Source organism: Pan paniscus, chromosome 7 (genome assembly GCF_029289425.2).
Source record: "Pan paniscus chromosome 7, NHGRI_mPanPan1-v2.0_pri, whole genome shotgun sequence".
Lineage (NCBI taxonomy): Eukaryota > Metazoa > Chordata > Mammalia > Primates > Hominidae > Pan > Pan paniscus.
Window position 1 is genome coordinate 108,334,575 of NC_073256.2, and position 15,270 is coordinate 108,349,844.

At 32.0% G+C, this 15,270-nt stretch overlaps 1 protein-coding gene across 1 annotated transcript in view; it reads right to left on the reverse strand.

Annotated features, from left to right (window-relative positions):
- The window catches only part of C7H8orf88 (chromosome 7 C8orf88 homolog), a 32,792-nt gene that overhangs the window by 6,068 nt on the left and 11,454 nt on the right, over positions 1-15,270 (reverse strand). The window contains exons 3-4 of the mRNA XM_034966330.3: positions 14,714-14,787; positions 7,210-7,285 (exon numbers count right to left, since the gene is read on the reverse strand). Of these exons, the coding sequence (XP_034822221.1) occupies positions 7,210-7,285; positions 14,714-14,787 (150 nt within the window). The remainder of the gene's footprint in view (positions 1-7,209; positions 7,286-14,713; positions 14,788-15,270) is intronic.

Genomic DNA, 15,270 nt, shown 5'->3' on the forward strand with positions numbered 1-15,270 from the left:
CATCAAGCATACCAACAAATAAATAATGGGAGTCCCAGGAGAAGAGAGAGAAAAAGGAGAAGAAATGATATTTGAAGAAATCGTGGAATAAAATTTCCAAAATTTAACAACAAAAAAAGAATCTATACATCTAAGAAGTTCAACAAACTACAAATAGAATGCAGACAACCCCCAACTTATGATGGTTTGACTTACAATTGTTTGACTTTATGATGATGTGAAAGCAATTCAAGATTTCCAACTTTAAGCACTGGTGATTCTCTGACCAAAGACTCTCTGGGCCAAAGACTCTCATAACCAACATATTATATTTTCAACTTATGATGGGTTTATTGGGAAGTAATCCCACCATAAATTAAGGAGCATCTATCTGTACAATAAAAGAGATTCTTCACACATAGATACATCATAATCAATCTGTCAAAGTCAATGAAAATCTTGAGGTCAGAAAGACAGTAGCAATTCATCACTTACAAGAGATTATCTATCAGATAAACAGCTGATTTCTCATCAGAAACTATGGATGTCAGAAGTCATGTGATGACATATTTAAAGTGCTGAAATCAAAAACATGTCAATCAAGAAATCTATATCTGACAAAAGCTCCTTCAAAAATGAAGCAGAAATGGAGACATTCACAGATAATCAAATACTGACAGTTTACTGCTTGTAAACTTGTCTTACAAGAAATGCTAAAGGGAATCCTTCAGACTTAAAGGATAGTACACAACTAAAATCCACATGAGGAAATAAAGAACACCAGTAAATGTAACTACACAGGTAAATATAAAAGCATCAATAAATTTTCAGTATGAAATTCATCCTTTTCTCCCATATGATTTAAAAGACAAGTGCGTACAAATGCATAATTATAAATCTAGGTTGATAGATTACAGAATGTGTAAAGATGTAATTTATGACAACAACAACATAAAGGTGACTTTAGAAATATATATAGGAGCAATGTTTTATATAACATTGGAACTAAGTTGATATTAATTCAAACTAGTTTGTTATATATTAAATTAATACCCAACACAGCAACTAGGAACATAAAAAATATAGTAAAGCAAACTAAAAGGATATAAAAATAGTATACTAGAAAATATCTATTAAACACAAAAATATAATGGAGGAATTAAGTAACAAAAAAAGACGTATAGAAGACAAATAGCAAAATGGGAGGATTAAGTCCTTTTTTATCAGTTAATTACATTAAATATAAATGTACTAAACTTTTCAATTATTATAAAAGGCAGAGATTGGTAGAATGAATTTTTAAAAATCATCTAATTATATTCTGTCTACAAGAGACTCATTTTGGATCCAATGACAAAAATAAGTTGAAACTGAAAGACTGTAAAAGATATTCAATTCAAGCAGTAACCAAAAGAGAGCTGAAGTGAGTATACTAACATTAGACAAAAATAGACATTAAGACAAAAATTGTTATAAGAGACAATGGACATTTATGCCATGATAAAAGCATCAATTCATCAAGAAGATATAAGAATTATAAGCACATATATACCCAACAACAGAAAGAAAAACACAGAATTAAGCACAGAAACGGACATTTTAACATTAATAACTGGAGACTACAATATCCCATTCTCAATATTGGATAGGAAAACTTAACAGAAGATCAACAAGGAAACAGAATATGAACACCACAACCCAACTAACCTAATTACATATATACAACACTTTACCCAACAACAGCAGAATATACATTCTTCTGAAGCACACATAGAACCACAGCACACATGTTCCACACACATGGAACATTCTCCAGGATGAACTCATATGTTAGGCCACAAAAGAGTCTCAATAAATTTTAAAAAGATTCAAATCATACAAAGTATGCCCTATGACCACATTGAAATAAAACTAGAAATCAAAACCAGAAGTAAACTGGAAAATTCACAAATATGTGTAAATTAAAACACACTCTTATACAGCCAGTGCATCAAAGAATAAACAACAGGGGACTTAGAAAATATGTGACAAATGAAAGCAAAGTCACAACATATCAAAATTTATGAGATGCAGCAAAAACAGTGTTCAGATCATAGTTTATAGCTATAAATGTCTATATTAAAAAAGAAGAAATAACTCAATATCTAACATTACACATCAAGGAACTAGGAGAAAAGAGCAAACTAAATCAAATACTAGAAAAAAATGAACTAAATAATAAAGATCAGAGTGAAGAGAAATGAAATAGAGACTATAAAAACAACAGAGAAAATCAGCAAAATCAAAAGTTGGTTTTTTCAACCCAAATGTCCAACAATGATAGACTGGATTAAGAAAATGTGGCACATATACACCATGGAATACTATGCAGCCATAAAAAATGATGAGTTCATGTCCTTTGTAGGGACATGGATGAAATTGGAAATCGTCATTCTCAATAAACTATCACAAGAACAAAAAACCAAACACTGCATATTCTCACTCATAGGTGGGAATTGAACAATGAGAACACATGGACACAGGAAGGGGAACATCACACTTTGGGGACTGTTGTGGGGTGGGGGGAGGGGGGAGGGATAGCATTGGGAGATATACCTAATGCTAGATGATGAGTTAGTGGGTGCAGCGCACCAGCATGGCACATGTATACATATGTAACTAACCTGCACATTGTGCACATGTACCCTAAAACTTAAAGTATAATAATAATAATAATAATAATAAAGAATTCACCAACCAAGTCTCTGCTGTCTTTAGGCGACTCACCAAAAAAAAAAAAAAAAAAAAAAAAAAAAGTTGGTTTTTTGAAAAGATAAAAACTAAAAAACCTTTACCAAGACTGATTAGGAAAAAAATGACTCAAATTACTAAAATAATAAACAACAATGGTCTTGCATCCTGCAACTTTGTTGAATTTATTTTTATTAGCTCTAATAGTTTATGTGAATTCTCTAGGATCTTCTATATACACAGATGCTTCTCAACTTACAATGGAGTTATATCCTAATAAACCCATTATAAGTTAAAAATAGCAAAAGATGAAAATGCATGGCTGACTAGGAGTGGCATCTTGCTGATGCTGCCCAGCATCATGAGAAAAGTACAGTTTCTACTGAACAGATATTGTTTTTGAACTATCGTAAAATCAAAAACTCATAGGTCAAACCATCCTAATTGGGGAACATCTGTATAGGACTGTGTTCTCTGTGAATAGAGATGCTTTTACTTCATCTTTCCCAACTTAAATACCATTTATTATTTTTCTTGCCTAACTGCTATGGCTAGAACTTTCAACATAACATTGAAAAAAAAACAGTGAAAGTGGGCACCCTTATCTTGTTCTTGATGGCGTGTTGTGTTTTGTCAAATGCTTTTTCTTCAATTGAGATGATCATGTGTTTTCCCCTGAATCCTGTTAATGTGGTCTATTATTACTGATTTTGATATGTTGACTCACCCTTGCATTCTTGAGATTAATCCCACTTGGACATGGTATATAATCTTTTTACTATGTTGATAATAAAAAGTTGTTAGTATTTTATTGAGAATTTTTGTATCTATATTTGAAGGGATATTGGCTACAGTTTTCTTTTCTTCTGATGTCTTTGGCTTTGGGTATCAGAATAATACTGGCCTCACTGGAAGTGTTACCCCTCTTCATTTTTTTGGGAATAGTTTGAGGATTAGTGTTAATTGTTCTTCAAATGTTTAGTAGAATTTACTGGTGAGAAGCAATCTAGTCCTGAACTTTTCTTTGTTGGGAGGTTTTTAATTACTGATTCAATCTTCTTACTTGCTATAGGTTTGTTCAGATTTTATATTTCTTCTTGAGTTAGTTTTGGTAAATTCTGTGTTCCTAATAATTTTTCTATTTTATCTAGGTTATCTAGTTTTTGGCATACAACTAACTGTTCATAATATTCTCATAATGTTTTTCATTTTCATAAATTCATAGTAATGTCCCCCACGAAATAAATTTATTTTATATATGATCAATGAATAATAAAAATATTCCATTTACAATAGCATCAAAAAGAATACAGTACTTAGGAATAAATTTAACCAAGGAGGTACATGACTTGTACACTGAAAACTGTAAAATATTGCTAAAAGAAGTTAAAGAATACCTAAATGGGAAGATTTCTTATATTTATGGATTGTCAGATTTAATATTGTTAAGTTGGCAATATTCCTCTCGAAGTGATCTATAAATTCAATGCTATCCCTATCAAATTTCTAATGGCCTCTTTTGCAGAAATGGAAACGTTGATCTCAAAATATCAAATGGAATTGCAAAGACCCCTAAATAGCCAGAACAATTTGGAAAAAACAAAGTTAGAAGACTTACACTTCCCAATTTTAACAGTTACTACAAAGCTATAGTAATCAAAAAAATGTGGTACTGACATAAGGGCAGGCATATAAAACAAGAGAACAGAATTAAGAGTCCAGGAATAAACACATTAAACACATACACCTATAGTCAACTGATTTTCAACAAAGGTGCCAAGTCCATTCAATGAAAAAAGAATAGCCTGTTTTACAAATTACGATGGGACAAGTGGATACCCACATGACAAACAATGAAGTTGGACTTTTATTTCCCATCATATATAAAAATTAACTCAAAATAGATGAAAGACCTAAATGCCAGAGCTAAAACTATAAAACTCTTAGAAGGAAACGGGTAAATCTTAATGACCTTAGATTTGGCAATGATTTGTTAGATATGACACCAAAAACACGAGCAACAAAAGGAAAAATAGTTAAAATTCATCAAAGCTAAAAAATTTGTGCATTAAAACACCCTATCAAGAGAATAACACAATCTCCAGTAGAGAATGAAAAGACAACATATATATATATGCACACACTGGAAGGAAAACGGTGGCAGGAAGGAGAATAATAGATAATAGATAAGAGTCTAATATCCAGAAGTCTTGCAACTCAATAACAAACAACCCAGTTAAAATATTGTTAAACAACTTGAATAAAGCATTTATCCAAAAAAGAAATAGAAATAGCCAACAAGCACACGAAAAAACAGTATCATAATCATAAGAAAATGCAAATCAAAACCACAATGAGATACCACTTGTCACCCACTAGGATTGCTTATAATAAAAAGAGATAATAATAGCAAGAATATTGAGAGGTTGGAAACCCTAGTACCTTGCAACTAAGAATGTAAAATGGTAGAACTGCTGTGAAAAACAATTTGGCAGTTTCTTAAAATGTTAAACACACAACTACCAATGATCCAGCAAGTCGGCTCCTAGGTATATGCCTGAGAGAAATGAAAACAAGTGTTGAAACAAAAACTTGTACGCAAATGTCCACAGCAATGTTATTCACAATAGCCAAGAAGTGAAAACAACTCAAATGTGCGTCAGTTGAGAAATGGATAACAAAATGTGGCATAATCCACACAATGGAATATTATTTAGTCATAAAAAGGAATAAACTACTAATAGTGCTAAAACATGATGAACCTCGAAAACCTTATGGAAAGTGATAGAAGCCAGACTCAAAAGGTCACATATTGTTCACAAGAGAAAGGTAAATGTGATGGATATCTCAATTACCCTTATTTGATCATTACACATTGTACACAGTTATGAAAATATCACGTGCCCTCAATTATTTTAATTGATATAAAATATGTACAGCTATTATATATCAATTTAAAAAATAAATTGAAAAAAGGTGACATATTGTATAATTCCATTTATATGATATGACCAAATAGCTAAATCCAAAGAGACAGAAATAGCTTAGTGTCTACTACACGGCCTAAGCAGAGAGAAGAGAAAGTAGTAACAGCTTAATGAGTAAGCGGTTTCTTTCTAGGGTGATAAAAATGTTCTGAAATTGGTAGTATTGTTGCACAACAATTGTGAATGTACTAAAAGCCATTTAATTGTACATTTTTAAATGGTTAAAATGGTGACTGGGTGAATTCCACTTCAATTTTTTAAAAAAGAAACCAAAGGATTATAAAGGGATATCCCAAGATAATAACAAAAGTCCACTCCGGAAAAATAGCTGCACATTAGTACTAAAGAACAACTAGTCCATATTGGAATAGGATAATGGAGTATTCTGAAAGGAATGTCCCATGTAAGGAAAAAAAGAACTGATGTACTTGAGCATAAATAGTATAAAACAAGTGTGACAGAGTTGTTGGAGCATTTTAGTAAAAGAGTTAACAATAGATAACATAGAAAAATAAGGCAAACATTCGCTTTAGAAAAAACAATAAATTGCAGGAAAAGGGAGATGTGCACCTCTTGGCTAAGCAGTTATATTTTACACAGTCATAGTAGTATAAAGAGTGAGTAACACTTTAATTGAAACTTGTGAAATAACTATGTGGTGGGGAGATGAAAAGGTGAAGAAGTGAAGAAACTGATGTGAAAGATGTAAGTTCTCATTTACCAAGATAAAACGTCAATATAAAGTTTTCAAAAATTAAGGAATTTGGAAATAATTGTATTTAGAAATATGAGGATAAATATTAGAAGAAAAAAATTAATGGTCTTTTCATACTTCAAACTTTCAAACTACATACATTAATTGACAAAAATTTGGAAACTAAAATCATTTTATTTTATTTTTAAAATAGCTAGTGTGGGAGAGACTATTGGTTCTCCCCTAGAGCAGTTTTTTCTTTTTGCTTCAGTAATAGAATTAACTGTATTGCTAAAGACTATGTTTCCCAGTCTACCCTGCCAGTAGGCACAGTATGACCAAGTTCTGGCAATGTGATGTAAGTGGAAGTACTATGTGCAACTTCTGGGTCATACTCTTAAGGGAAACTTCCTTTCCCCTTTCCTCCTTCCTAATGGCTACACAGGAACATGATGGCAGGAGCAGAGGCAGTTATCTTGGGACCATGAGATGGAAGCCATGTGTTGAGGATGGCATAGCAATAAGATAACAGAACAGTGGGAAAATAGAAACTCCACAGGGCAAAATCATTACAACAGTTCAGAATTTTACGTGATATAGAAAATCTAGTAATAAACTCCTATCTTGTTTAAGCCATTGTATTCTGGTCTCTCCTTGAAAGCAGTCAAAGTGGTAGCCTGACTCATACAGATAGAAATCAACCTAAAAATATATAATAAAATTTCATATAAGTTTGCATCTAAGTGATAAAGTAATATTAACTTTATATGAATGCTAAGACATTCAATGATAAAATTGGGAATTATGATAAAATTTTACCTTTTTTAACTGGAGACTGCTGTTGCTGTTGCTCATTAAGACCTTGAGAAAAGGCTTGCATTCCATTCGTCTTACACTGTTAAACATGAAGAAAATAAACTTTTTAACTCAGGTTTTAAAATTTTATATAATTAGTTTAACTACCCAAAAATATTTTCCTAATAATAAATGCATTTAGTAGGAGCTAAGTAATAAGCAATCATTATAAGTCTGCTTATTTAAAATGAGCGACAAAAACATCTTTCAAAATATATTCACATATATCTACAGTGTTTTTGGCATTATTATAATTATTGTTGAAAAGGAATATAAAACTAAAGATGAATTTTATTGTCCTAAACATAAATAATTCCATAGCCATTAAAAGTATTTTTTCTTGACAAAAATGCCATTCAGAAAATTTAATTGATGAAAACAACACATTTTTATTCACAAAAATTCTGCAATAATACTAGAGTATTTACTTTTTTAATTTCTGAAGTAGAGACTGATGTCGCTTTATAAGCCCATGGACTGTTTCACCTAATGCCTTGGAAATAAGAGAAATAAGAAAAATTGATGTATCCAATGAGAGGAAGAAAATCAGAAACATTGGTAGAGCTCTATGTCTTGAAGAGAGACGCCTTAGTGCAGAGTTTTTCCAGTCTCACTTGCAAGACCATCTTTATGATAAGATTGGCTAAGCTAATCTGATGATATTTTAAAAATCCATTTTTACCTAAATCTTTTTCTTCTGATCCCATGCTCACCAAGACATACTCAGATTCAATTTAGCTTTCCATTAATCTCCCTAGAAGTAAACAATATACCAGTTGTACCAATAAGAGGAACCCAGAACGCAAGACATCAAGATTTCTCATTATAAAATAATTGGTGTTCTGATTTTATAAACCAGTTTTACAAACTTGGTTAATACTATCTACCCCTGAGAGATTATCTCCTCTTGTGCTGATGAAAATCAGTTTGCAAACCATCCCTGAATTAAGGTAAATCATGAAGGTAGGTTTCTTTGGAGACATCTATCCTTAAAAATAAATATCTCTGCTCCATCAATCATTGTATTGACAAGTTGTAAGCCATTCCTTAAATTTCTGTGAATGCTAACTACTCCACCTAAAGGCAGTAGGACTAATTATCTAATGCTATGACACAATAAAGTCTATGGAGATAATTCTACACTATTGAAACAAGAATGTAGAAAATTCTTGAAACAAGAATGTAAAAAGAAATCAAGTTTTAGTAGAGCTTTTTAAGTAGAGAAGAAAAAATGGAAAATGCCTAAGATTTGGGTTCTCCAAAGTTCTTCTAGACTGTTGTATTTAATTAACTATAAAATGGTATTCTAAAAATTAAAAAAAAAACAATTTCTTGCCTCCAGAAATTTTAGCAGATGCACATTTCACTAACTGTGTAACATCTACTTAAATGCAAGATCTAAAATCAAACTTGAAGGTAAAATTGTACCTTGTCATGTCTGTACATATTAAAAACTTAAGATACTGATTATTTCAAATAATAGCATGTAAAAAGTACACCTACAAAAAGTTTTATACAGTGATTATCTATATGTTATCTCATTTAATTATAATCCTATAAGGAATAAGGCAAGTGCTATGATCACTATGTTATAGGTAAGGAAAATCAGACCAGAAGAGTTTGGTGACCAAGCCAAAAGTACACAGATAAGAAACAGCTGAGCTAGGTTTTGAAACTCAAGGCTACTATGTAAATTTGTGAAGGGTATGCATCTAAAGGGTTACCATTCACCACAGAAATGCTGTATATTTTCTAGCAGAGAGCAGCAAAGTATCTTACTCAAAAAAAAGAAAACTTGTATTTTTCTATAATTTTTCATTCCTCTTCTAATTCTTGCAAAGGTGCCAAATGTGTAGTAGTGGACCTGTTGAACTCATTCATTTAACAAACACAGAATGCCTATGACATGACAAGCACTGTGCTTTGTGTCAGGAAATACAAAGATGAACATGACATTCCAGTATCTGTTCTCAGAGACTCACAAACTAAAAGGCAGAAAAATAAAAGAGCAAATCATAATAAAATTTGAGAAGCTCTGTAATAAAGATATGCAGAAAGTACAATAAAAGGACTGAGTCAGGGTATCGAACTTGGCTTAGAAATGCCAGGAAAGGCTTTACATACGAGATGATGCTTATACTGACTCTTGAAGGATCAGTAGGAGTTAGCCTGGCAAACTGATGAAAAATTAATGTTTATGGAATAAAGGAATAGCCTTGTACTGAAGAGCATAGGAAAATATGGCTAGTTCAGGAAATGGAAAAGGTTAAACAGAGGAGTAAAGCAGGATAAGCATCAAGTTTCTTATAATTTTATTCAAATCAAGTGCTCTTTGCAATGGCACAATTCCCCAATATGCATGCCCAGATTTTCTATTTAGACTTTTTGTATTTTTTTGAGACAGTGTCTTGCTCTGTCACCCAGGCTGGAGTGCAGTGCCGTGATCATAGGTCACTGTAACCTTGAACTCCTGAACTCAAGTCATCCTCCCAACTCAGCCTCCTGAGGAGCTAGGACTACAGGCATATACCACCATACCCAGCTACTTTTCAAAAGTTTTTGTAGAGACAAGATCTTGCTACATTGCCCAGGCTGGTCTCAAACTCCTGGGCTCAAGTGATCCTCCCACCTCAGCCTTCCAAAGTGCTAGGACTACAAGTGTGAGCACCCCATCTGGCCCTTTTATATTCTATAGCAAGAATGTTCCCAGCCTCTTGTCACTCGTCTTAAACAAATGTATACCACTCAGATTAGGAAAGAGAATAAAAGAGACAAATGCGTATCACTCTCCATTCCTAGAATGAAAAGTTAAAGTGTGAGATTTCTAGGCAATATCAAAAGACAAAAGGTAAACAGGAAAAAAAATTACAATTCGTATCTTAAATGGTTTCACCTAAAAGAGCTCCCAGGAAAACAATTTTTTAAAAAATAAAAAAGCCTATAGAAGAGAATGGGCAAAGGACAAGAAATGGTAACACAGAGGAGAGGAAATCCAAATGACTCTGAAACAGATCAAAATTAGCCACATATTCTTGATACTCTTCTCATCACGAGGTACATTCTGTATCTCCTTCACTTAAATCTTGGCAAAATCTATGACTGCTCCTATCAATATACATTTCAGAAGTGACACAGTGCTAGTTTCCAGTTCCAGATATTAAGAGACTGGCAACTTCTATCTCCTGTCCCTTTGAACATTAGTCTTGGAACCCACATATAGTGTTATAAGAAGCCCATGCCACTTGGAAAGGCCATTTGTAGGTGCTCATTCCAGTTCATAGTACCAGCTGAGCTCCAAGCCAATGGCCAGTATTAATTGACAGCCATGTGAGTGAGCCATTTTCATCATCCAGTCCAGTCAAGCCTTTAAGTGCTTCCTGTCCTCGATGCTAACTAACTGCAACTACATGACTACACTAAAGTGAGATAGGGCCAGCTGAGTCCAGTCATCCCAGGAGACCTTGAAAGATAAAAATAAGCTATTGTTTTAAGCCAAAATTTTCAAATACTTTGTTATGAAGAAATAATGAAAAACAGGTTAAAGGAAGTTGTTCATAAAGAAAGATAATACCAGACAGAGCCATGGATTTACACAAAGAAATAAAAAGTTCTAGAAAGGCAATAAATGAAAGTAAAATAAAATTCTTTCTTTTAGTTTTTAAAGTTAAAAGATAACACAGAAAGAAAAAAAACATTAGTAATGATTGTGTGTTTACAGTCCAAACAAAAGTAAAATTATCATCATAATAAGCACAAGAATGTAAGGGTGGTCTCTACAAAAAAAGTTGCTAGATCTAATAATTGAGTTTAACAAAATCACTATACAAAATCAATTATTTTTCTAAACCCTAGCAACCAACCAGTAAAATTTAAAATTTACAAAAAATACCATTTACAACAGTATCGAAATATCTGAAACACTTATAAATTTTATAAATGATGTTCAAAAGCCCTATGCTGGAAAATACAAAGAATCAAGGGATATGTCATGTTAATAGATCATAAGATGTCAATTCTTCCCATATTAATCTATAAATTCAATCAAAATGCCAATAGACTTTTTGTAGAAAATGACAAGCTCACTTAAAATTTATATGCAAATGCAAAAGACCTAGAATTGTAAAGATAAATTTTAGAAACGAAGTTAGTGACCTTTCACAACCTGGTTTCAAGACATCATAAAGCTACAGTAGACTATAAAGTGTAATATTGACATAAAGATAGACATAAATCAACAGATCATAATAGTTTTGAAATAAATTAACGCATGTATGATATACTGATTTTTCAATGAACTTTTGCAGTTCAATAATAAAAAGACAAACAACCCAAATAATAGAAATAGGCAAAAAGATATGAACAGACACACCATCAAAAAAAAATTTTTTAAAGAAAGAAAAACGGAAAGAAAACCAGATGTCAAAGAAGTTCATGGTAAGATGCCAAATCTCACTAAACATTAGGAAAATGTTAATTTAAATACAATGAGATACCACTACTTACACACTAAAATGGCTAAAAATAAAAAGATTGACCATACTAATGTTGGCAAGCTGTGAAGCATCTGGAGCTCCCTCATATTACTGATGAGAAGGTAAAATGGCCACTTTGGAAAACATTTTATGATATCTTATAATGCTAAACAAACTTACTATATGATCTATCAATTCCACTCCTGGGTAGTATGTGTATTTCCACACAAAGATTTGTACATGATAGTCTATAGTAGCATTATTTATAATATCTAAAAACTAGATACAATCCAATGTTGTCAACTGATGAATAAACAAACTGTTGTATATTTAAAGTAGGACACTATTCCACATTAAAAAAAAAAAACCAACTACTGATATATACAACATGAAAGGATCTCATAAACATAACGCTGAGCAAAAGAACCCAGCACCAAGGAATATACATTATATTTTTCATTTATATGAAACTCTAGAACAGTAAAAACTAACTTATCATTAAAAGAAGTGGATCAGTGGATGTGTGGGGCAAGAAGGAGGGCAAGGGGTTAGTGTTAAGTGTAAGTGGTAAATTATTGCAAGGGGATATAAGGACATTTTGGAGGAAGATGGAAGATTTTCATTGTGGGGTTCATTACATAGGATAAATATTTCTCAAAAGTCATTGAACAAATGAGTTCACCTTACTATATGTAAATTATACCTCAATAAAGGTAGGTTTGAAAATATATCAAGTATCTCTAACATAGGTTCTAATAGCCTTTGCATTATAATTGAAGCAGCAGACAAAACTGTATGTTTAGAAGTAATTTAATTCATAATTTGATTTTTCTCTATAAAACTGCAATGTTAACATATTAATTTTTTACATATAAAGTGAAAGAAGGTCAATGGTTCCAAAAAGTAATGAATATTACTGTTGTATTTAATTAGGGAAATGTTAGCTGCTAGAACAAATACAACATTTCTATGACTTATAGAAAACTCATAATAAAGCCAGAGTAATTAAGATATCATGATATTGATTATACAGATACAAAAATGATCACTAGAACAGAATAAAGAGCCCAGAACAGATATATCTATATGAAAAATTATTATATAATTAAGATTCCACTATAAATCAGTGTGGAAAGGATGAATTATTCAATAAATTATGCTTTACAATCAGTTGCTTATAGGAGAAAAACTAGATTTCTATCTTACACCATCCAAAAAATCACCTTGAGGTAGACTACACACCTAAATATGAAAGCAAATCTTCAAAGCTTTTGGAAGAATATATAGAAAACATCTTTTAATTTTGGAAATGGGAAGACTTTTTAGAAGTGAAATCCTAAAGAAAAACATTGATAATATCACTACATTAATATTTAAAACTTTTAAACAAAAAATGCCACATAAAAAATGACTCTCTAGCAGACCATATTCCTGGAAAAGAAAATATTTTTATGCACATAAGAAAAATAATTAGAATCCAGAACATATTTTAAAGGCATATAAATCAAAAAGAATAAAATCCTGGAAAAATGGGATAATAATTTGAATTGGCAATTCACAAAAGAGGAAATCCAAATGGTCAAACTAAACATATGAAAAGATGCTCTACTTCACAAGTAATAGAGAATTAAAAATTAAAACCAATCAAAATATATAATTTCTCATCCACTGTCTCACCCAATGTTCAACTCTGACAATAGTAAGGTGAGGACATAGACAAATCAGAGCCCCTGTTCATACAAATCGCTTTGAAGAGTAATTTGGCAGTATCTAAAAGTTGAAATTAAGAATACTTAGTAATTCTACTCTAACTTTATGCCACAGAAAACTTCTCAAACATGTAAAAATGAAACATATAGATGGCAGTCACAATAGCATTTATTATAATATAGAAACAAGCGCCCATCAACAGAAAATGGAAAAAAAATGTGGTATAGTCACATATATTAAAAGATTGTTCTACATCAGTTCATATTTAACTGCTTTATTCATTGTAAAGTTGCCTAGTATTCCATTTACAAATATACTTATGGTTGTGCATGCATAGTCTATTCCTGGATAAGAAATAGTATCTAGAGGCCAGGCACAGTGGCTCACGCCTGTAATCCCAACATTTTGGGAGGCCGAGGCAGGCAGATCACCTGAGATTGGAAGTTCAAGACCAGCCTGGCCAATATGGTGAAACCCCATCTGTACTAAAAATACAAAAAAAAAATTAGCTAGGCGTCGTGGCGGGTGCCTATAATCCCAGCTACTCGGGAGGCTGAAGCAGGAGAATCGCTTGACCCCTGGAGGTGGAGGTTGCAGTGAGTTGAGATTGTGCCATTGCACTCCAGCTTGGGCAACAAGAGTGAAACTCCATCTCAAAAACAAAACAAAACAAAACAAAAGACAGAGAGAGAAAGAAATAGTATCTAGGTAAGAAACTGGTACAATGCATCTGGCTAAGAAACTGGTGCAATGCTTACTTCTGATCAGAGGAAATAGGAGACTGGGACAGAGATTGGAGGGAAACTTTTCAATAAATGTCATTTTGTATATTTTGAATTTTAAACTTTGTGACTAATTTACTTAGTCAAAAAATTAAAATTTGTAATAAAATGTTAAAGCAAAGATGACAAAATCCTATTTACGTAAAACAAATAAAACAATTATATTTATCATAGCAAAAGTACAAATATATTCATGGAAAAAATAAATTGAGGATAGTTATCTATGGGCAGGATGGGAAGGAAATACGATGGTAGAAGCATATATATAGAGTTTGTAACTATATGTGAAGTTGTTTTTCTTTAAACTTTTTTAAAGCAAATATAGCAAAATGTTTAGACTTAAAAATGCTGGGTGACAGATAAATGGGTGTTACATTATCTTTAACATATGTACATAAATTTTTATAAAGTATATAAGCATAGTATCTGGCACATAATAGCCATCTAACACATGTTACTTTCCAATCTATAATATTTCCTTCTGTTATAATTTCTAAGACTTACTCTGCTAACTCCACTTTGTATGCACTGAGTGTTGCATGGATATTCATTTTGAAAGTTGAAAGGGAACACTGCTCCTGTTAGGAGAGGAAGAAAACAATTTCATATATCTATTATTTCAATAAATAATATAATCAACTAAAAAGCTTAAGTATCCAAGATATTCTTGGCACTGTTTTGAAATGTGTTCTGATAGTTCATTTATTCAACATTCATCCAACCTTATGAAATGTCAGATGCTGTGTTAAAAGGATGGACATACAAACATGAAAAGAGTTCAGAGATAAGAGTTCACAGTCTATTTTAAAAGACAAGTTCATATATAATGTTTCACAGTCTATTTTAAAAGACAAGTTCATATATAATGATTATAATACAATTTGATAAGCAGTATGCTTATTGAGAGATTTAGAGAAAGTACTAGGGCAAACGGAATAGGTTTGGGGTATCACATAGGTTTCACAACATGAAGTAATTAAATCTGAAACTGAATCTAAAAGAAAACGTAGTGATTCCTTTAGAGATCTGAGATGGCCAGGGAGTATGTAAGCGTGTTAAGA